Source organism: Salmo salar, chromosome ssa14, assembly GCF_905237065.1.
Source record: "Salmo salar chromosome ssa14, Ssal_v3.1, whole genome shotgun sequence".
NCBI classification, from domain to species: Eukaryota; Metazoa; Chordata; class Actinopteri; order Salmoniformes; family Salmonidae; genus Salmo; species Salmo salar.
The window spans coordinates 10,074,803-10,099,386 of record NC_059455.1 but is presented as its reverse complement, the minus strand read 5'-3'; the positions used below and the strand labels follow the sequence as shown (position 1 = coordinate 10,099,386).

At 40.5% G+C, this 24,584-nt stretch overlaps 1 protein-coding gene across 1 annotated transcript; it reads left to right on the top strand.

Moving 5' to 3' along the window:
• The first annotated feature begins 2,245 nt into the window (after window positions 1-2,245).
• On the top strand, window positions 2,246-24,160 carry LOC106568746 (NACHT, LRR and PYD domains-containing protein 3). Its single transcript, XM_014139359.2, has 9 exons — window positions 2,246-2,572; window positions 8,215-8,498; window positions 8,769-8,957; window positions 11,714-13,580; window positions 16,384-16,554; window positions 16,884-17,057; window positions 18,913-19,077; window positions 19,292-19,335; window positions 22,324-24,160. Exons 2-9 carry the CDS (start codon window positions 8,231-8,233, stop codon window positions 22,854-22,856), a joined length of 3,411 nt encoding a protein of 1,136 aa, XP_013994834.1. The 5' UTR covers window positions 2,246-2,572; window positions 8,215-8,230; the 3' UTR covers window positions 22,857-24,160.
• The last annotated feature ends 424 nt before the right edge of the window (window positions 24,161-24,584 follow it).

Sequence of the window (24,584 nt, the reverse complement as noted above, 5' to 3'; positions counted from 1 at the left end):
CAGCTAGCAGCACCACACCTTGTTGTCCATGATAAGCTCATCGTTATGGAAAGAGGTATACGCTCATTTAGTTCAGTATTACATGTAGCAGGTGCATTTGTGTTTGTCACAGCAAACCTGATCCAATACCAAACATTAGGAATCAAAGCAAGTCAAAGTTTATTTGTCACATGCGCAGAATACAACAGGTGTAGACCTTACAGTGAAATGCTTACTTACAGGCTCTAACCAATAGTGCAAAAAAGGTATTAGGTGAACAATAGGTAAGTAAAGAAATAAAACAACAGTAAAAAGACAGGCTATATACAGTAGTGAGGCTATAAAAGTAGTGAGGCTACATACAGACACCGGTTAGTCAGGCTGATTGAGGTAGTATGTACATATGGTTAAAGTGACAATGCATATATGATGAACAGAGAGTAGCAATAGCGTAAAAGAGGGGTTGGCAGGTGGTGGGACACAATGCAAATAGTCCGGGTAGCCATTTGATTACCTGTTCAGGAGTCTTATGGCCTGGGGGTAAAAACTGTTGAGAAGCCTTTTTGTCCTAGACTTGGCACTCCGGTACCGCTTGCCATGCTGTAGTAGAGAGAACAGTCTATGACTGGGGTGGCTGGGGTCTTTGACAATTTTTAGGACACCTTCCTAATATTGAGTTGCAACCCCCCTTGCCCTCAGAACAGCTTCAATTTGTTGATTCGTTGGGGCATGGACCCTGTTCACGCTGTTGAGCGTAAATACCCAGCATTGTTGCATTTCTTGACACAAATCAGTGCACCTGGCACCTACTACTATACCCCGTTCAATGGCACTTACATTTTTAGTTTTGCCCGTTCACCCTCTGAATGGCACACATATTCAATCCATGTCTTAATTGTCTCAAGGCTTAAAAATCCTTCTTTAACCGGCCGCCACCCTGATTTAACATCTATAAAGGGATCATTGCTTTCACCTGGATTCACCTGGTCAGTCTATGTCATGGAAAGACCAGGTGTTCTTACTGTTTTGTACGCTCCGTGTATATTCATATGATCTACTGTATCACCCATGGAAAACAAAACAACTCACCAGTGACTTATTTCATATGTATTTATGTGTAGCCGTCTTCAGATGTACAACAGAAAAACCAAGAAATGAAGACCGACACCACGGCTGTCTTTTTGGGCTTTTATGTAGATCTTTCTCTACAATCGTATTATGAAAGGACAGGACAGGAACACATCAGTCTCCAATGCACCATCTGACAAGTTGTTCTTTCTCTGTCAGTGTTTTCTCGGACTCGCACAATCACATTCATACATGAAGCCATAATGTATAGAATAAAATAAACAATCCTTAATACAAAGAATGTATAATCTTAATTCTTAGACAATAGAACCATACCTGCAATAGTATTATGAAAAGACAGGACAGGAAGACATCAGTCTCCAATGCACCATCTGACAAGTTGCGGCAGGTGGCCTAGTGGTTAGAGTGATGAGTCAGTAACTGAAAGGTTGCTAGATCGAATCCCAGAGCTGACAAGGTAAAAATCTGTCGTTCTGCCCCTGAACAAGGCAGTTAACCAACCGTTTCTAGGCTGTCATTGTAAATAAGAATTTGTTCTTAACTGACTTGCCTAGTTAAATAAATGTTAAAATAAAATACAGGAGCACGAAGAAAAAGGTAAAACACAACCCCAATACATTGCTAGGTGTTGACAGTATTCAAGTACAACAACTCATGTACAAAAACAAGCTACAACGTGAAATCACATTTAGCCCATTCAGACCTTAGAGGGCAAAACTACACCTCCCATAATGCAACTCGGCAGCTCAGCTAACCATCTGCATCACAGAAAGGCGTGCTAGCTAGCAATACTTTTAGCACTGTAAAACTAAATCAATAACAACGATGAAAGTTACATGTTTCAATAGTCTCACACCCCCTTATTACAATACATATAGCATTAACAATGGGATGCTTTATTTATTTAACGTTATGGACTTCTACACAGGAGTAATCTGCAACACATACCTTTCGTGTAGTACCAGGGTGTTAGTAGGTGACGTAAACACCCAGATAAAATAAAATACATTTAATGAAATAAAAACCGAAGATGTTAATATCATCCAGTTACTGTAGCTGCCTACTTAACATCAATAGGCAGCACTAGTAGCGCAACAATTGAACTGAGAAACCAAAAGTAAAGTTCCTGGCGATCATAGCGATCTGACTCCCCCCTTCTGTCTGAACTTGGAATATTCCTGTTCGCAGTCTTGGGCCACTGACCCTTAACCTGGTTGTTCTGTTCTGTGTTGTGTACTATTCTAATAACTTGAAGTTTGATGGAATAACCTTTTTAACTCTCCTACATATGGGCTGACAAGAAATCAAGAAAATGAGCAATACTCTTAATATCGTTCACAAAAATTGGATGAATAGAACCAATTGTGAGAACACCCTAAATCTCATGACAAGGCAACTTTAAAGACTGTAAGATCTGCTTCCTGATTCTAGTAGTTTCCTGGCCGTGTTGTAATTTTTGAGAACCGAGGCAGAATATGCTGCTTTAAAGAGAAGAGAGAATGAAGTAAGTAAACTTGAATATTACTATGAACAGAGCAAGACAGAGGTATTACTTAAATATACATTTGTACATATTATTGATTGATATTGTGGAACCCTGCTCACATTTCCCCGATTTAATGAAAGGTTACTCAATATTACCTGACGTGGAAAGTGAACCACTACTGAATGGAACATTTTTAACTTGACATGTAAGTCAATCAGAAGTCAAAATCAGAGCTTTACATATGTGTTATTTGTTCATCACCCCATGGCCCCGCATTGCGGACAAAGTTTCACTGGCTGCGACCTAGCATTTGAACGGTTTGGGCTATTAACTATATGACCCCATTCCTGAAAGCTAAGACTGGTTTGTTTCCGTTAAATATGATACGATTCAAGTGTTTGTCAGTAGTTGAGTTCCATTTCAGGGTGAGTAGTACTGCTTCTTAAAGTGAGAGCTGGTTTTATACAGTGAACATACAGTATCTTGAGACAATATCTAAGATGCAACAGAATATACAGATTTTGTTAGAGAATAGAGAATAATGTGTCTGTTCACTATAGTAGGCCTACATGCCTCTTACCACAGTTTGTCTTTTTGCAAACACGTAAAATTCCCCATCTTACTCTTTGTTCCTTAAACTGTTAACCATTACTCATTCGAGGGTTTTTCTTTATTTTTACTATTTTCTACATTGTAGAATAATAGTGAAAACATAAAAACTATGACAAGTCTCTGAATGTCCTTCAGTTGCCCAGACAGAGCCCGGATTTGAACTCGATAGAACATCTCTGGAGAGACCTAAAAATAGCTGTGCAGCGATGCTCACCATCCAACCTGACAGAACTTGAGAGAATCTGCATCAGATAAACTCCCCACATACAGGTGTGCCAAGCTTGTAGCGTCATACCCAAGAAGACTCGTGGCTGTAATCTCTGCCAAAGATGCTTCAACAAAGTACTGAGTAAAGTGTATGAATACTTATGTAAAGTTGATATTGAATTTTATTTTTTTTACATTTGCAAAAATGTTTTTAATTTATCGGGTATTGTGTGTAGATTGATGAAAATTTCTTTTTTTTGGTCCATTTTAGAATAAGGCTGTAACGTAACAAAATGTGGAAAAAGTCAAGGGGTCTGAATACTTTCCAAATGCACTGTACCCAGAGGATGACAGAAACTAGCTGTCCTCCGGCTACACCATGGTGCTACCTCAGAGAGTACGGTTGAGGCTACTGTAAACCTTCATTGCAAAACAGTGTGTTTTAATCAATTATTTGGCGGCGTAAATGTATACTTAGTGTTTTTTAATAACCATGTAAGTCTCTCTTGGGACAAGGGGACTTTTATCAATATATTCAGCTATATAAACTACCGGTAAAAAGTTTTAGAACACCTACTCATTCAAGGGTTTTTCTTTATTTTTACTATTTTCTACATTGGAGAATAATAATAATAATAACACATATGGAATCATGTAGTAACCAAAAAAGTGTTAAACAAATCAATAGCTACCCTTTGCCTTGATGACAGCTTTGCACACTCTTGGCATTCTCTCAACCAGCTTCATGAGGTAGTCACCTGGAATGCATTTAAATTAACAGGTGTGCCTTAAGTTAATTTGTGGAAACTCTTTCCTTCTTAATGCGTTTGAGCCAATCACTTGTGTTGTGACAAGGTAGGGGGGTATACAGAAGATAGCCCTATTTTGGTAAAAGACCAAGTCCATATTATGGTAAGAACAGCTCAAAAAAGCAAAAAGAAACGACAGTCCATCATTACTTTTAAGACATGAAGGTCAGTCAATACGGAACATTTAAAGAACTTTGAACATTTCTGCAAGTGCAATCGCAAAACCCATCAAGCGCTATGATGAAACTGGCTCTCATGAGGACTGCAACAGGAATGGAAGACCCAGACTTACCTCTGCTGCAAAGGATAAGTTCATTAGAGTTACCAGCCTCAAATTGCAGCCCAAATAAATGCTTCACAGAGTTCAAGTAACAGACACATCTCAACATCAACTGTTCAGAGGAGACTGTGTGAATCAGGCTTTCATGGTCGAATTGCTGCAAAGAAACCACCACTAATGGACACCAACAAGAAGAAGAGACTTGCTTGGGCCAAGAAACACAAGCAATGGACATTAGACTGGTGGAAATGTGTCTTTTGGTCTGGAGTCCAAATTGGAGATTTTTGGTTCCTACCGGCGTGTCTTTGTGAGACACGGTGTGGGTTAACGGATGATCTCCGCATGTGTATTTTCCACTGTAAAGCATGGAAGAGGAGGTGTTATGGTGTGGGTGTGCTTTGCTGGTGACACTGTCTGTGATTTATTTAGAATTCAAGGCACACTTAACCAGCATGGATACCGCAGCATTCTGCAGCGATACACCATCCCATCTAGTTTACCCTTAGTGGGACTATCATTTTTTTTTCAACAGGACAATGACTCAACACACCTCCAGGCTGTGTAAGGGCTATTTTGCCAAGAAGGAGAGTGATGGACTGCTGCATCAGATGACCTGGCCTCCACAATCCCCCGACCTCAACCAAGTTGAGATGGTTTGGGATGAGTCGGACCGCAGAGTGAAGGAAAAGCAGCCAACAAGTGCTCAGCATATGTGGGAACTCCTTCAAGACGGTTGGGAAAGTATTCCAGGTGAAGCTGGTTGAGAGAATACCAAGCGTATGCAAAGCTGTCATCAAGGCAAAGGGTGGCTACTTTGAAGAATCTAAAATAAACAAATGTTCTAACACTTTTTTGGTTACTACATGATTCCATATGTGTTATTTCATAGTTTTGATGTCTTCACTATTATTCTAAAATGTAGAAAATAGTCAAAATAAAGAAAAACCCTTGAATGAGTAGGTGTCCAAACTTTTGACCGGTAGTGTATATATAGCCAAATATTTTGATAAAAGTCCCCTTGTCCGAGAGAGATTTACGTGGTTATTATAACACTTTAAGTATATATTCACGTCCTCAAATAATTGATTAAAACACACTGTTTTGCAATGAAGGTTTGCAGTAGCCTCAACAGCATTCTCTGAGGTAGCACCATGGTGTAGCCGGAGGACAGCTAGTTTCTGTCATCCTCTGGGTACTGTGCATTCCCAGAGGATTGATGAATAAATCTTCATCAATCTACACACAATACCCAATTTAAATAAAAAACACTTTTGCAAATGTAAAACAAAAAGTATTCAGACACTTTACTTTGAAGCATCTTTGGCAGAGATTACAGCCTTGAGTCTTCTTGGGTATGACGCTACAAGCTTGGCACACCTGTATGTGGGGAGTTTCTCTGATGCATCTCTGCAGATCCTCTCAAGCTCTGTCAGGTTCGCTGCACAGCTATTTTCAGGTCTCTCCAGAGATGTTAGATCGGGTTCAAATCCGGGCTCTGGCTGGGCAACTCAAGGACATTCATAGGCTTGTCCCGAAGCCACTCCTGCGTTGTCTTGGCTGTGTGTCGTTGTCCAGGTGGAATGTGACACTTTGCTCTGGAGCAGGTTTTCATCAAGGATCTCTCTGTACTTTGCTCCGTTCATCTTTCCCTCAACCCTGACTAGTCTCCCAGTCCCTGCCGCTGAAAAACATTCCCACAGCATGATGCTGCCACCACCATGCTTCACAATAGGAATGGTGCCAGGTTTCCTCCAGACGTGACGCTTGGCATTCAGGCCAATGAGTTCAATCTTGGTATCATCAGACCAGAGAATCTTGTTTCTCATGGTCTGAGAGTCCTTTAGGTGTTTTTTGGCAAACTCCAAGTGGACTGTCATGTGCCTTTTACTGAAGAGTGGCTTCCGTCTGGCCATTCTACCATAAAGGCCTGATAGGTGGAGTGCTGCAGAGATGGGAGAATCTTCCAGAAGGACAACCATCTCCACAGAGGAACTCTAGAGCTCTGTCATAGTGACCATTGGGTTCTTGGTCACCTCCCTGACCAAGCCTTTCTCCCCCGATTGCTCAGTTTGGCCGGGTGGCCAGCTCTAGGAAGAGTTTTGGTGGTTCCAAACTTCTTCCATTTAAGAATGATGGAGGCCACCGTGTTCTTGGACCTTCAATGCTAAATAATTTTTTTGGTACCCTTCCCCAGATCTGTGCCTTGTCACAATCCTGTCTCAGAGCTCTACGGACAATTCCTTTGACCTAATGGCTTGGTTTTTGCTCTGACATGCACTGTCAACTGTGGGAGCTTATATAGACAGGTGTGTGCCTTTCCAAAGCATGTCCAATCAATTGAATTTACCACATGTGGACTCCGAGTTGTAGAAACATCTCAAGGATGATCATTGGAAACAGGATGCACCTGAGCTCAATTTTGAGTCTCATAGCAAAGGGTCTGAATACTTATGTAAATATATATTACAAAATAATAATATTTGCTAACATTTCTAAAAACCTGTTTATGCTTTGTCATTATGGGGTATTGTGTGTAGATTGAGGATTTTGTTTTATGTAATCAATTTTAGAATAAGGCTGTAACGTAACAAAATGTGGAAAAAGTGAAGGGGTCTGAATACTTTCCGAATGCACTGACTTCATTGTACATTGACTTCAATACGAAACCTAGGAGGCTCATTGTTTTCACCCCCTTCCATAGACTTACACATTAAGTTTGACAACTTCTGGAGGACATTCTCCAACCTATCAGAGCTCTTTGTGCATGAACTGACATGTTGTCCACCCAATCAAAGGATCATTGAAAGAATCTAGTACTGAAAGCATAAGCTACAGCTAGATAGCACTGCAGTGCATAAAATATGGTGAGTAGTTGACAGAGAGAGAGAAAGACACTAGTTGAACAGTTTTGAACAAATTCATTTATTCAAAAATGAGGGAGAAGCAAGAGAGAGAACGAGAGAGAGAGCTAGCTATTATTATTTATTTTTTATTAACTTTCTTAGCTAGGGAATGCAGCTAGCTAGTTTAGCATAGTCAAACACCCTGCTCAAGCGGAGATGCTGTTAGCTATCTGGCTATGGCTATCCAACACTAACTCTTCCAAGTCAAGGTAAGTTTTTGGTTTTATAAAATGTAACTGCTAAACTGCTTGCTGTACACTGTACTGCGTGATTGTAGCTGGTTTACTAACGTGTTAGTTCTAGTAGCTATTTTGACTATGACGCTAGTTAATATGGTGACAACGATATAGGCTGTGTGTCGCAGTTAGCAGTTATGTTATGAAGGTTTGGCATTTTTCTCTCGACCTGTGCACCTACATTGTAAACTTTCATTCGTAGTTTGTAGCAACCTCATGATGGGTATAGGGAAAATGAGTATCATGTAGTAGCTAGCCTAAACCTATTAATGTTACATTGAGCTGGGTGAATGGAATATACAGTAAATTATAGTCATCCAATATGCTGTAATAGAAATAAGGCCATGATCAAACAAACAAAAAATTCCTCCCCAATCTTAAATGGCACCAACCGCCACTGCTGCATATTTAATTTTGCTTGTTCAAGTTGTCTATCCATCCCCATTTTTAAATAGCGCCCCTCATCCAATTGCCAAAGACATGCTCCTCCAAACTATTCAGTCCTCCAATAATGCCATATCAACGGCAGATTGACACAATTGACAGGGGCCTAGTATTTTGTGTTTTGTGTGAACGTTATGTACACATTTGACTTGTTCTGTTGTTTTAATAGTGTCAAGTGATCTAAAATGGACGCCTCATCACCTGCTCCACCCACACCTGTCCCAGAGCGGTTGCTAGCTATTCTTCAACAACTGTCCAGTGAGGAGTTGAAGTCATTTCAGTGGTACCTGAAGCAGCGTGTTTCGGGTGGCTCATCTCCCATCCCAGTTAGCAGGCTGGAAAATGCTAAAAGAGAGGACACAGTGGATCAGATGGTACATACCTATAGGGAAGCTGGTGCTCTGGAGATGACGCACCATATTCTGCGGAAGATTAAACGGAATGATCTAGCTGGTAAGTTAAAGACAGACTGTAAAAATAGCTCAGGATTCATACTGTATGCTGGGTGTAATCATTCTAAAATGCACATTTGATTGAAACCAGACGTGTTTGCCGACTAGGAGGGAAAGAGTTGTTTAAGGAGGGAATATATTTTCGTTAAACTACCCCTTTTTTTTGGAGGACCACTTTAATCATACATTATTTAGTCCCTCCAAAATAAAACAAACGCAGACTCATTGGCTGATCAATACGTCAATTTATATACATTTTTGTTTTATCTAGTTCCAATGTCAGGGACAGAACACCAAGCCACAGCAGGAGTATCAGCCATACCAACCAGGCCCAACCTGAACACAGGCACCGTACCAGTTCAGGATGTTCAGGATGCTTCTGCAAATCTCTCCAACCACACTGAGCCTGGAGACCATGTTAAGAAACATACACTCACCTCTGTTAACTCTACAGATGATGGTAAATAACATAACATCTCACACTTTGGAGAGAGGCATTCAATACAACTATATGTCTTCTCATTTAAAAAAATATATATACTTTTTTGTATTCCCAGAATGTAGCATTAAAGGGCATTAATAGCATTAATATTAGATAGTTCCTCACCCTGAAAGCAGTCTATGGGATAGGATTTTTTTTTAGATTTATGGTTCAGTTTTCTTTAAACAGCCACTACAAACTTCAGCTAACTTTCGCCACTGCTACGAAAATATTTATGGGAGTGATAGGGGTATGCAGTGCCTGTTAATAATTTCATGGCCAAATCACTTCCATTGATGTATAACTAGCGGTGGCTAAAGTTAGCTGACGTTTGTAGTGGCTGTTATAGAAAACCAAACCATGGATTACAGTTTATTTTGGCCCCACACATCTCAAGTTTGTATTCTGTCCTTAATAATAAATCAGTCCCTCCAGGATTTCGCTGTGTTTTTTTTTAATATACATTTGCGGGCGAAAATTATTTACTCTGCTGCGACAATTCTGACATTTTGCAAGGCAATTTGTAATTTTTGGTGTCCAATTTGTCATGAAAATGCACTGTCAGAGGAATGTGTTTGGAGACGTGTAGCTTGAGCAAACGATTTGAATGGAGAAACGCGTCATGGCTAATCCGATGTGAACCAGATGAACAGGCTTCAGCAAAGGAGGACGTCAGTATGATCGTATGAGATTGTCGGACTGAATAGCATCTGGTTGTGGCAGAACCGTGGGCTTGGGTATGAATGGTGACTGTGTCATGCAAGGGAATCCCGGTAGGAATCTCGACAATGGCCTAAGATCAGGGAAGCTTTGGGACGTGGAGGTTTTACTGCATGATTTGCTGGTGGACCGCAGCAGAGAAAGGAGATGGTTGGGACAGTGGGGCAGAGGAAGTTGCTGTGTTGTATGGTGGCTTGGCGGTGTTGAGGGAGGTAGGTTGTGGATGTAAGCAGCTGAAGCTGAGAGGTTCGGTTCAGGGAGAGTCGTACTGCTGGAAGCTGCTGGGGCGTCAGGGGAAGCTGCAGGGACGTGAAGTCTGTGTTGGATGACAGGTTGTAATCTGTGAAGTGAGAAACCATGTCCGGAGCTGGTTTGGGCTGAGTTGATGGTTGTGGAATGACTATACGGCAGTGGAGGTGGCAGGGAATGACATCATGGTGGACCTCAGGAGCATGGTGTCTCCCAGGTTGGTGGGCAACATGCGGGGAGGTGGATGTAGTTGTAGCGCCGGGTGGGAAGGGCAGCTGTAGTAAACCAATTGGAAAGAGGGAGAAGTAGTTTAGTGGAAGAAAATGGAGGGAGTGATCAAGATAACAAGAGAGAGAAAAACAATGGCAGGACATAATGATGGCAGAAAGCCAGTCTGAGTCTAAATAGTATGGTGGACAATATATGGTTGGTTGAAATTAGCATAATCCAACAATCTGATACAATATGTGGCTGCCCTCATGTGGGCTGTTGTAAATGTGACCCTGGACAATACTTAAAAGAATGGCATAATGAAATGTGCAAAACAGCAGAGCTTTTATCAAACATTACTCTTCATATGAAAGAAGAGAATACGGGATTGTGGAGAGAAATTCTTAGAACAGATTAGATTCTGCATCAAGATGATTTACTTGACCGACGATGGATGAATAGCTGAGACTCCGATGCGATGGTAGGCGGCACAGCCTCTCGGGTCCACCGAGGAGCAGGGCATGCGGCTTGCGTGTGCCCGGGAGATGTGCTGGTGCGTTCGGGGAAGGGCCGTGAATAGTAGAGAAATGCGCTCGGGAGAGCATGCTGGTGCTCTCTTGAAAATGAGCCACGGACGCGCCAGATGCAAAAATGTCTCTCATGCCTATGGCAAAACATGAACAATAGCATGAGATGAGCTATAAAACACCACATTTTTCTTTCTGACCTATGGCAAAAACCGTAGAATTGCAGGAAATTAGCTTTAAAACTCCAAATAAAATCTTAGCCTCATTACAAAATGTGTAGAATAACTTTATAAAACTGCACATTTTTGCTAAATATGTTGAAATGAAGGAAGTTAGCTGTTTTTCAAATAAATATCTGTTTTCCTAAAAAGAGGGTGCCCCCTGGAGGTCTGTGTCCCGGGGCCCCAAATTGGGTAGTCCAGCCCTAACAAGGAGTTCTACATTTTTTGATTGTCAAAAGGCGAGGAAATGTAAATTGTTTCATGTGTGGTCTTTCCTCCCGAACTTTAGTTACGTTACAACACACAATTCTGTAGTTTGGCTAGCCACTGGATGGCTCTGAATGCACTGTCAGCATTCAGTCAAAGCTGTTAACCACTTCTGGACCTAACTAGTGCTCTACAAATCTTATTCTGATGTTGACAGCAGTTGAGAGTTATATTCATATACAACTAACTTAGCTGGCTAACATACATTGAGAGAATAAGTTATATTAACTTGCTAGCTACCATTAGCAACATTTTCAATTGTGGCCAGTGAGCTAGCTAACCAGCTAGCAAACAATGCAACAAAAGTATAATTTCAGAATAAATAAAAAATTCTTCAACAAGCGCTGCATTTCAGGAATCACAGTCTCAAGTACCCTTTGTGCACTGTTCAATTATTAAGCCACTTAAACAATAACTTTAAAAAAATAAAAACATCTCTTTGGCTTCGCAAAATCATGGAGGGACTGATAATTGAGTCGCTAAATACAATCAAACCTTGATTATACCTAATCTTAAACTGTAATTGTATATCCATTGTCAGGTCCTTCATATGAAGATGTTGAGAAGTACCGACGTAAATTCCAATACAAACTGAAGGAAAAGATTCAGCATGTATTTGAGGGGGTGCCAAAACAGGGAAAGAAAACACTTCTCAATAAGATCTACACAGAACTCTACATCACAGAGGGTGGAAGTGAAGAGGTCAATAATGAACACGAGGTAAGACAGATTGAGATCGCATCCATCACACCAGCATCAACAGAAGAAAAGTTGATCGAATGCAATAACATCTTTAAATTTGTAACTGGACAAGACAAACCTACCAGAACTGTGCTGACGAAGGGAGTCGCTGGCATTGGAAAAACATTCTCTGTACTTAAGTTCATTTTGGACTGGGCTGATGGAAAAGAAAATCAAGATATCCAGTTCATATTTTCACTGCCTTTTCGAGAGCTAAATTTGGTGAGGAATAAATTGCTGAGTTTAGTGGATCTTGTTTATGAATGCATCAGAGAGGCAAAAGTGATTAAGAAGGAATTTCTCTATCAGATTTTCACAAAATTACAAGACTCAGGAAACCCAAACTACAATGAGAGCAAGTACAAAGTTCTATTTGTCCTTGATGGTCTAGATGAGTGTCGATTGCCTCTAGACTACAAGAAAAATGATAGCTGGGATAAAGCTACAGAGCCAACCTTAGTGGATGTACTTCTGAAATCCCTCATCAATGGGAATCTGCTTCCCTCTGCTCGCCTCTGGATAACCTCTAGACCTGCAGCATCCAATCAGATTCCTTCTGGGTGTGTTGACCAAGTGACAGAAGTACGAGGGTTCAATGACCCACAGAAGGAGGAGTACTTCAGGAAGAGATTCAGTGATGAGAATCTGGCAAACAGAATCATCTCACACATTAAGACATCAAGGAGTCTCCACATCATGTGCCACATACCAGTCTTCTGTTGGATCTCAGCTACAGTTCTGGAGCGCATATTGAGTACAGATACGAATGGAGAAATACCAAAGACTCTGACTCAATTATTCCTTGGTTTACTGGTGTTTCATGCTAAACAGATGAACGAGAAATATAATGAGAAAGGTGAGGGAGATCCACACTGGGATAAAGAGAGCATTATGGCACTGGGAAAACTGGCTTTTCAACAGCTAAAAAATGGCAACCTAATTTTCTATGAGTCAGATCTGCAAGAGTGTGACATTAATGCCAGAGAAGCTTCGGTTCGCTTGGGAGTGTTCACACAGCTCTTCAGAGAGGATTATGGGCCGTTCCAGGAGAAGGTGTACAGCTTCGTGCATCTGAGCATCCAGGAGTTTCTGGCTGCGTTGTATGTCTTTTTATCATTCAACAACAGCAATGTAAACCTAATGAACAAAGACCATTCCGCCATCAGAAAAATTCTTAGGAAGTTTACATTAAAACCTGCCTTCACCTTTCACAAGAGTGCTGTGGATAAAGCCTTACGGGGTAAGAATGGACACCTGGACCTGTTCCTCCGCTTCCTTCTGGGCCTCTCACTAGAGTCCAATCAGTCTCACTTACACGGCCTACTGACACCGACAAGGAGCACGAGAAGCAGCTCTCAGTGCCATGAGCAAACAGTCAAGTACATAAAGAGGAAGATCAGAAAGAATCACTCTCCAGAGAAGTGCATCAATCTGTTCCACTGTCTAAATGAACTAAATGACCATTCACTGGTGAAGGAGATCCAAAACTACCTGAGCTCAGGAAATGTCTCCAGAGAAGAACTCTCACCTGCACAGTGGTCAGCTCTGGTCTTTGTGTTGTTGACTTCAGAAGAGGAGCTGGTTGTCTTTGATCTGAAGAAATACTCCAGATCAGAAAAGGGGCTTCTGAGACTGTTGCCAGTCGTCAAAGCCTCCAGAACATCTCTGTGAGTTGAAAACATACCATATTATAAATGGTCAGTCAAAATTCAATTATATTATACATGTGAAGAGTTTATTTCCAAAATGCTATATCCACCAATTTCACATGCGTTTTTTCATAAGAAATTATTGCTTATGGGTACCTTAATGTGTGTGTAAAATATTACTGTTCTCAAATTTGTCATTCATAGATTTTTTTTAATATACCCATTGTTTAGATGGAATGGAATGTTCGCATCCTGTATGTTTGACTGTATAGTCAATCATACAGGATACGAACATTCCATTCCATGTGGTTGTCTCACCTAGCTGTCTTAAGATGAATGGACTTATTGCAAGTCACTCTGAATAAGAGCATCTGCTAAATGACAAAAATGTCAAATTTAAATGTTTTACAGATTTTATATTACTGTATTGATTTTTTTTATAACTCACACCACCGTTCAAAAGTTTGGGGTCACTTAGAAATGTCCTTGTTTTTTAAAGAAAACAAGTCCATTAAATGTCCATTAAAATGACATCAAATTGATCAGAAATACAGTGTAGACGTTGTAAATGACTATTGTAGCTGGAAAAGGCAGATTTCTTTTTAAATGGAATATCTACATAGGCGTAGAGGCCCATTATCAGCAACCATAACTCCTGTGCTCCAATGGCACGTTGTGTTAGCTAATCCAAGTTTATTATTTTAAAAGGCTAATTGATCATTAGAAAACCCTTTTTCAATTATGTTAGCACAGCTGAAAACTGTTTTGTTTTGATTAAAGAAGCAATAAAACTGGCCTTCTTTAGACTAGTTGAGAATCTGGAGCATCAGCATTTGTGGGTTCAATTACAGGCTCAAAATGGCCAGAAACAAATAACTTTCTTCTGAAACGTGTCAGTCTATTCGTGTTCTGAGTAATGAAGGCTATTACATGCGAGAAATTGCCAAGAAACTGAAGATCTCGTACAACGCTGTGTACTACTCCCTTCGCAGAACAGCGCAAACTGGCTCTAACCAGAATAGAAGGAGTGGGAGGCCCCGGTGCACAACTGAGCAAGTACATTAGAGTGTCTAATTTGAGAAAGACACCTCACAAGCCCTCAACTGGCAGCTTCATTAAATAGTACCCGCAAAACACCAGTCTCAACGTTAACAGTGAAGAGGCGACTCCAGGATGCTGGCCTCCCACTCCTCTTTCTATTCTGGTTAGAGCCAGTTTGCGCTGTTCTGTGAAGGGAGTAGTACACAGCGTAAATCCTAGCAGATTTAGCCTGTGCACATTTATTCCAAATAAAATACAAGTATTTATATAAGTATTCACACCCCTAAGTCAATAGTTTGTATAAGCACCTTTGGCAGCAATTACAGCTTGTGAGTCATTCTTGGTAAGAATTTTCCACACCTGGATTGTGCAACATTTGCCAATTATTCTTTTCAAAATTCTTCAAGCTCTTTCCATAGATTTAAGTAGATTTAAGTAAAAAAAATAAAAACATTTAAATACTCAGCCACTCAGGAACACTCATGGTCTTCTTGATAAGCAACCCCTGTGTAGATTTGGCCTTGTGTTTTAGGTTATTGTACTGTTGAAAGGTGAATTGATCTCCCAGTGTCTAGTGGAAAGCAGACAACCAGCTTTTCCTCTAAGATTTAGCCTGTGCTTAGCTCCATTCCGTTTATTTATTATTCTGCAAAACTTCCCTGTCCGCAAAACCCATACCATAATGCTGCCACCACTAAGCTTGAAAATATGGAGAATGGAATATTTTTATTCTGTACAGGCTTCCTTCTTCTCACTGTCAATTAGGTTAGTATTGTGGAGTAACTACAATGTTGTTGATCCACCCTCAGTTTTCTCCTATCACAACCATTAAGCTCTGTAACTGTTTTAAAGTCACCTTTGGCCTCATGGTGAAATCCCTGAGCGGTTTCCTTCCTCTCCGGCAACTGAGTTAGGAAGAACGCCTCTATCTTTGTAGTGACTGGGTGTATTGATACACCATCCAAAGTGTAATGAATAACTTCACCATGCTCAAAGGGATATTCAATGTCTGCTTCCCCCCCCAATGTTTTCTTTTTACCCATCGACCAATAGGTGCCCTTTTTTTCAAGGCATTGGTAAACCTCCCTGGTCGTCGTGGTTGAATCCGTTTGAAATTCAGTGCTCGACTGAGGGACCTTACAGATAATTGTATGTGTGGGGTACAGAGATGAGGTAGTCATTCAAAAATAATGCTAAACAATATTATTGCAAACAGTGAGTCCATGCAACTTATGTGACTTGTTAAGCAATTTTTTACTCCTGAACTTATTTAGGCTTGCCATAACAAAGGGGTTGAATAGTTATTGACTCAAGACATTTCAGCTTTTCATTTATTAAGTTGTAAAACTTTCTAAAAACATAATTCCACTTCGACATCATGGGGTATTGTGTGTTTAGGCCAGTGACCAAAGAAATCTAAATGTAATCCATTTTAAATTCAGGCTGTAACACAAATGTGGAAAAAGTCAAGGGGTGTGAATACTTTCTGAAGCCACGGTAGCATTTTGCAAAAAAACATGATTTGCCTATCTGATAGAGTTTAAACAAATACATGTCTGTCATTGAACAACACCATGCCATGATTAGATAGTGAAAAAAAACACACCAGTCTTTCATCATTTCTTTAAACAATAACATCTCATCTAAAAATCAAATGGATATATAGCATTTTGGAATTAAACTTTCCAATGCTAATTTTTTCCCCAATGTTATCAAAATATAAGCTACTTGTTCACTAGATTTGTGTAACTGTGATAAATTAGTATTTTACCTTTCATAGGCTGAATGGATGTAACCTCACAGAGAGCTGCTGTGAAGCTTTAGCCTCAGCTCTCAACTCCTCCCACCTCAGAGAGCTGGACCTGAGTGACAACAACCTGCTGACGGATTCAGGAGTCAAGCTGCTCGCTGTTGGACTGGAGAATCCGCACTGTAAACTTGAGACACTGAGGTTAGTTTTCCTGTATTAGTTCACATTTGGATAGTTCTTCAAATCCACATTTATTCCCCTTTCAACAATGTCAGACTAATGTGTTTGACCTCAGCCAAATTTAAATGTCATAGTTAGGCTACTTAACTACATAAGAGAACGTTTGATTTCAAATCTATTGTACAGTATACAATTGTATAAAAAAAAAAGAAGTACTTTCAAGATGCAATACTTATTATATGTAATAATGTTATCAATAATTATCATATTTTAAGAGATTGAGGAAGACATACAAAGCTTCCATTTCCCACTTTCACTACTAAACTATGTAAACTCATGATACACTGCAGGTTGTCATTTTGTGGAGTCACAGCGAAAGGCTGTGCTTCTTTGGCCTCAGTTCTGAAGTCAAACTCTTCAAACCTGAGAGAGCTGGACCTGAGTGACAATGACCTGCGGAATTCAGGAGCGGAACTGCTCTCGGCTGGACTGAAGAATCCACACTGTAAGCTTGAGACACTGAGGTCAGTATTCCTGCATTAGTTAACTAGTTCTAATGTTATCAACCATATGTATCGAGGACAATATCGGACTAATATGTCAGCTGAATTTAAACTTTTTCTACATTTTGTTACGTTTCAGCCTTATTCTAAAATGGATTAAATAGTCTTTTTTCCCTAATCAAATCTACACACAATACCCCATAATAACAAAGCAAAAACAGGTTTTTAGAAATGTTAGCAAATGTAGTAAAAACAAAAACGGAAATACCACATTTACATATGTATTCAGACCCTTTACTCAGTACTTTGTTGGACCACCTTTGGCAGCGATTACAGCCTCAAGTCTTCTTTGGTATGACGCTACAATCTTGACACACCTGTATTTGGGGAGTTTCTCCCATTTTTCTCTGTAGATCCTCTCAAGCTATGTCAGGTTGGATGGGGAGGGGCCGTCGCTGCACAGCTATTTTCAGGTCTCTCCAGAGATGTTTAGTCGTGTTCAAGTCTGGGATCTGGCTGGGCCACTCAAGGACATTCAGAAACTTGTCCCAAAGTCACTCCTGCGTTGTCTTGGACGTGTGCTTAAGGTTGTTGTCCTGTTGGAAGGTGAACCTTCGCCCGAGTCTGAGGTCCTGAGCGCTCTGGAGCAGGTTTTCCTCAAGGATCTCTCTGTACTTTGCTCCGTTCATCTTTCCCTCGATCCTGACTTGTCTCCCAGTGCCTGCCGCTGAAAAACATCCCCACAGCATGATGCTGCCACCACCATGTTTCACAGTAGGGATGGTGTCAGGTTTCTTCCAGATGTGACGCTTGGCATTCAGGCCAAAGAGTTCAATCTTGGTATCATCAGTCCAGATAATCTTGTTTCTCATTGTCTGAGAGTTCTTTAGGTGCCTTTTGGCAAACTCCAAGCAGGCTGTCATGTGCCTTTTATTGAGGAGTAGTTTCCGTCTGGCCACTCTACCATAAAGGCCTGATAGGTGGAGTGCTGCAGAGATGGTTGTCCTTCTGGAAGGTTCTTCCATCTCCACAGAGGAACTCTGGAGCTTTGTCAGAGGGACCATCGGGTTCTTGGTCACCTCCCTGACCAAGGCCATTCTCCCCCAATTGCTCAGTTTGGCCGAGCGGTCAGCTCTAGGAAGAGTTTTGGTGGTTCCAAACTTCTTCCATTTAAAGAATGATGGAGGCCACGGTGTTCTTGGGGACCTTTAATTCTTGGGGACCTTTTGTTACCCGTCCCCATATCTGTGCCTCGACACAGTCCTGGCTCAGAGCTCTACGAACAATTCCTTCGACCTCATGGCTTGTTTTTTGCTCTGACATGCACTGTCAACTGTAGGAGCTTATATAGACAGGTGTGTGCCTTTCCAAATCATGTCCAATCAATTGAATTTACCACATGTGGACTCCAATCAAGTTGTAGAAACATCAAGGATGCTCAATGGAAGCAGAATGCACCTGAGCTCAATTTCAAGTCTCATAGCAAAGGGTATCTGAATACTTATGTAAATATGGTATCTGTTTATTTGTAGTAAACTTGCACAAAAAAACTGTTTTCACTTTGTCATTATGGGGGATTGTGTGTAGATTGAGGAAAACTGTTTTATTTAATCAATTTTAGAATAAGGCTGTAACATAACAAAATGTGGAAAAAGGGAAGGGGTTTGAAAACTTTCCAAATGCCATGTACCTAATTGCATAAAGAACATTTTGTCATGAATTAAGATGCAATATTTATTCAATTCTAATGTATTTAATTCTATTTTTTACCATTTATTTTCTAAATACAAATGTGACATTTGTAAGTGATTGAGGAAGACATACACAGCTACCATTTTCTCCACTAGAGGATGTAAACTCATGATACACTCTGCAGGTTGTCATTCTGTGGAGTCGCAAAGAAAGGCTGTGCTTCCCTGGCCTCAGCTCTGAGGTCAAACCCCTCACACCTGAGAGAGCTGGACCTGAGCTACAATCACTCAGGAGTGAATCTGCTCTCTGCTATATTAGAGGATCCCTGCTGTAAACTGGAGAAACTCAAGTATGTTGTACCATTTTCTCATTTATTGTTAGCCAAACATCCAGTAACCAGTGTGAGAACAGACCAGTAAAGTTGTGAGAACAGATAAGTTAGTGAAGTTGTGTTTAACGTTCTTTCTTTGGCTCTGTTACATGCTTGCATTAATTTGTGTGTATTTGTGCGTGTGTGTGTGTGTGTGCGTGCATGTTATTCATTTGTTTTGTTTTTCCTACAGCATGGGAAATGGAGATTTCACAACCCAACCAGGTCAAATTAAATGTGAGTGTTGATTGCTGGGATGAATAAACTTTTATCCCATTCATGTCCATAACAGAAATGTATAATTTCCTTTTGTACACTTGTTCTCTGAGCTGATGGACACATCTGAATACATTTTTGTTAACTGGTCAAAGTGAAGTGAAATACAGCCATCTATGTTGTAGGCCTACTACATTTATTTCCTGGACACGAGATGTCTAAATTATGGAATCTTTTTTTCCCCCCTCAAAGCCATGAAAAGACATGTTCAAATGATCAGGGCCGTTTTCCGATAAAGATTTGAAATTAGTCTTACGAGTGTTTTAAACGATGCATTGTAAAAACAATTAACGTCTGAAGATGTCACACCCGTTTCCCAAAATACCATGCAGTGCACTCGCTACAAAGTGAAACTTAACTGTCATCACAGGAGCGGTCCAGTGCTGAAAATGATTCCAGAATATTGGCTAAATATCTCGCTGTATCAATCAAATGTATTTATAAAGCCCTTTTTACATCAGCCAATGTCACAAAGTGCAATACAGAAACCCAGCCTAAAACCCCAAACAGCAAGCAATGCAGATGTAGAAGCACAGTGGCTTGGAAAAACTCCCTAGAAAGGCAGGAACCTAGGAAGAAACCTAGAGAGGAACCAGGCTCTGAGGGGTGGCCAGTCCTCTTCTGACTGTGCCGGGTTGAGATTATAACAGTACATGGCCAAGATGTTCATAGATGACCAGCAAGGGTCAAATAATAATAAATCCCAGTGGTTGTAGACAGGTCAGCACCTCAGGAGTAGATGTCAGTTGGCTTTTCATAGCTGAACATTCAGAGTTAGAGACAGCAGGTGCGGTAGAGAGAGAGTCGGAAACAGCAGGTCTGGGACAAGGTAGCACATTTGGTGAACAGGTCAGGATTCCATAGCCGCAGGCAGAATCGTTGAAACTGGAGCAGCAGCACAACCAGGTGGACTGGGGACAGCAAGGAGTCATCTGGCCAGGTAGTCCTGAGGCATGGTCCCAGGGCTCAGGTCCTCCGGGAGGGGAGGGAGAGGGTGCTCTTAAATTATTTAATGGCTATTCAAAGTCATATTACTTTTTTTGCACAATACAGTTTTACGCTTTTGGAAAACCGGGCCCAGATCTAAATAACTTTTAGCTGGATCAATATCTACAAAAGGCAATAAAGAAAAAGAAAATCACTGACAATTACACATCTTATACACGGGTTAAATTGGGTGAGGCCCGGTATGATCCTGGTGTCAGAGTGAAACATTTTCCCAGTCAATAATTGCACACGTGTCAGTGTGGATGGCTGAGCTCCAGCAGATGTTTCTTTCACACCACACCCCCTTGCCCTTGATTTAGCTAGCTAGCATAATTACTTGTAAACTGGTCGAGATGGAGGTGTGCGGTTTTAACTAGTTTGTATAGCTAGCTAACAAAATATATGCACCGCCCTAGTCTTTGCAACCGCAAAAAATAAAAAATAAATTAAATAAAAAAATTCAATAATTATAATAATCTCTCCTCACATCAACCCTCAGCCCTTTGACGCGTAAGTCTGGGTATTTATATGCTGACCTCATCCCTCAACAAGCTTCTGGTTTGTCAGAGTCAATCATCCTGGCCACCTTTGATTGGCAGTGGGGTGAAGCAAACGCTCGTGCCCACAAAACAGTTTTTCGAGATTGAGGGAGGGTGTGAGAGAAATATCCTCACGAGCTCAGCCATCCACATAAAGAGATGCCCGTGCAATTATTGAACTGGGAACATTTTCACGCTGGGAGAAATTTTTACAGCATGACATCACAATCAGAACGACTGGGAACTACTTCATGCTCGGAAGATTTTTTACATGGCACCCTGTCCCGTGTAAAAAAAAATAAAAAATCTTCCGAGCATGAAGTAGTTCCCAGTCGTTCTGATTGAAGATTTTTTACATGGCACCCTGTCCCGTGTAAAAAAAAAAAAAAAATCTTCCCAGCGTGGAATAGTTCCCAATCGTTCTGGTTGTGATGTCATGCTGTAAAATTTCTCCCAGCGTGAAAATGTCCCACAAATTCAAACTTTGATAATGGAGGTAGGATCAGTGATGTAGTGGCAAAACAATAAGTGGGTAAACGTTGATCGCTGTTCGGGTGAGTAAAGTAACGCTCCCTATACTTTCAATGTATTTTTGCGCAAAAGATGGTCATACGCTCACCGAACAAAAGGTGGGTTAACGGTGTTTATGTGCGTTTAACCTCCGCTACACCACTGGGCATGATAGATAATGACAATCATACACTGTAAAAATTTTTTACTGAGGTGGCCCAACAAAAAGATTTTGTAACTAGTTCCACAGCCTTTTTGATTTACCCAACTTTTTGTATTTTATGAAATTCATATTTTAGGTTGACCAAAACATTGTGGATAGTTGGGGAAAAGTTAAATTGATTTACTCATGAGATTGTTGGAATGTTCCACTTTGACTCCTTTGGAGTTTCAGTCATGATCCAGTTAAATGGACCAGACAGTGGGTTCATTTGGATATGCTTATATGAAGCACAGACCAGATAAAACAGAAACAATGTCACTAATGGTGAGAACTTTTTTTTTTTAAAGCTATATCTGGTTTTAATGCATAATATTTCAGCCTCTGAAATGGATGCTTTAATTGTAAACCGGTCCCTGACAAGTAATAAAATAAAGTAAAATGTAACTTGCTGAAATTCACACTAGGAAATATGTATTTTAGGCCAACACAATATTTTAAGTTGGGGGTCTCGGCAAACTTAACTCGCCATTACTGTTAGAAAGAAAATCTTCAATATTTAAGTTCAGACAACAGTTGTTTAATTCAACATTTAGCAAAAATCATTGAGTTAGTGGAGTATTCCATGTCATCTCGATATTTTAAGTCCAGCCAGCTTTGACATTTAAGTTTTGTGGATTTTTTTCTTTCTGCCCCCCATTGTTGGATAATTTGATGAAATGTGATCAGTTATGTCTTCATCTCCCCATTCAGATGCACGTAATCTCACACTGGACCCAAACACTGCACACAGACGCCTCTCTCTGTCTGAGGGGAACAGAAAGGTGACATGGGTGGATGAGAAGCAGCGGTATCCTGATCACCCAGAGAGATTTGGGAACTGTGAACAGGTGCTGTGTAGAGAGGGTCTATCTGGGCCTGGGCCCTGTTACTGGGAGGCAGATTGGAATGGGGAATGGGCTGTTATAGGAATGGCATATAAAGGAATCAGCAGGACAGGAGGGCGTAAAGACTGTGTGCTTGGATACAATCGTAAGTCTTGGAGTTTGGAGTCCTCTAATCACAGTAACACCACCTGGCACAATAATAACTACACTGAGTTTCCTGTCCAATCCTCCCCTTACTACAGAGTAGGAGTGTATCTGGACTGGCAGGCCGGCATTCTGTCCTTCTGCAGAGTCTCATCTAACTTACGGACACACCTGCACACATTCCACACCAAATTCACTGAGCCCCTCTACCCAGGGTTTTATGTTGGGAGTGGTTCCTCAGTCACTCTGAGGTAAAAACTTTGCATTAGGACTGCGGCAGTCTTGTTATTATTGGTGTTTGTAAATAATGGCATTCGTAGAGTGTTTTGTGAAATTGCTGACACAACAACTCTGCTTCTGTTTGAACTAAATTACACTGAATGGAATTTTCATGGTACATATTTTGCCATGAACTTGGTATCTGTGTGACCGATTATCACAAATTCAACACGACACTGGAGGTACAGTATATTACAGACACCAGGATTGCCACCCATCTACAGAGTAAAGTCAACCGGTTACTGGTAAGACAAATACACAGACGGACTGCTACAACTCTTAAGTAGTGCTACTGGTTATACTCAGAACACTAGTGACGCACAAAAAAACTATATCTGAAAGACTCACAACCAAAGTGGAAAAAAGACCCTTGGAGATATTATTTTTCAGTATTTATTGATATTAACTGTTGTAGGAGTGTAAGTGTTGTTTATTAGTTCATTCTGACAGTTGCCGCTGTATATACTGGGATCACTGGGATTATACTATTATGTTATTTGAAGATGTCACACTTGAAATAAACTGAAAAGATGTACAGGTGTAGGATCTTAATTTGATCACTTTTGTTGCTGAGAATTTTACTGCACAGCAGGAAATGCACACTTGTAGTGAGTTTTAAAAAGGCTTCTAAAGTCTGGAATTTGACATTTCATCCACCCCTACGAAAATGTCCAATTCACCTTTCCCAATTCAGATTTCCTGTTGCTGCAGGATTCTATTCCTGCTGTAGCAAACTGTCTCAAATTAAGATTGCAACTGTCTCACCGCAGTTTATATGACTGCAACATCAGGAGTTTCATAAGCATACCTTTAGCAATTCATTACTCATGATTTTCCGATACTAAAACAACTTATATTATTCATGCCATGTTGATAATGTGAAAGGGAAACATGGTGATTTGTTTAAATTATATTTGTTTAATCCAACAACCCCAGGGCATCGGCCCACGCTAGCTCGTGAATGTATCCTGTGTGGTTCAGTTGGTAGAGCCTGGCACTTGCAATGCCAGGGTTGTGGGTGTGATTCCCACAGGGGACCGGTATGAAAAATGTGTGAACGCACTACTGTAAGTAGCTCTGGATAAGAACCTCTGCTAAATGACTAAAATGTGATATTTAACACATCGTCAACCCAATAACATATTAGCCTACAGTACAGTAGGCCTATGTCCAATAGTGAACTGAGCATGATGCAAGAGTAAAACCTATAGTTTGTGATATTGGAGTATTTGTATTACAAAATGTTTGACCATCATGTGAATTAAATGTATGTTATGACATGTTTGACTCTTATGTGAACTATATTTATATATCCAGGAGATGGTACCTGGGCCTTCATTTATCAATGTTGCGTACGAACAGAAATGTTGGTTAACCATGCGTGCGATCATTTTCTAATCAAAGTGTGGGGTTGATCCATTTGTACTTCTACTTGAGAGGTGTGCTTAAGTTTACGCACACTCTGACAATGCGTACGCACAGCACCTTGTGGTAGAAAAGTCAAACTGCTAATGAAATACCATCCACCAAATGGAGAAAAATATAATACATGAATCGTTTATTAATGTATTTCTTTTATAGACACTTAAGCTACTAATAGTTCTCAGGGTGCTATCGAATTCATAAACATGAAACCAATTAAGCCTAATTGAATAATAAAGTCAATTAGAAAGAAAGTGGAATGTAAGGTTGGAGGCAATTTAG

What these genes read in the sequence shown, in the direction of transcription:
- LOC106568746 (XM_014139359.2), top strand. Translation starts at nt 8,231, where the DNA reads ATGGACGCCTCATCACCTGCTCCACCCACACCTGTCCCAGAGCGGTTG. An exon ending in TAAACGGAATGATCTAGCTG is followed by an intron (nt 8,499 to 8,768) that starts GTAAGTTAAAGA and finishes TGTTTTATCTAG; the next exon opens with TTCCAATGTCAGGGACAGAA. An exon ending in TGTAAACTTGAGACACTGAG is followed by an intron (nt 16,555 to 16,883) that starts GTTAGTTTTCCT and finishes GATACACTGCAG; the next exon opens with GTTGTCATTTTGTGGAGTCA.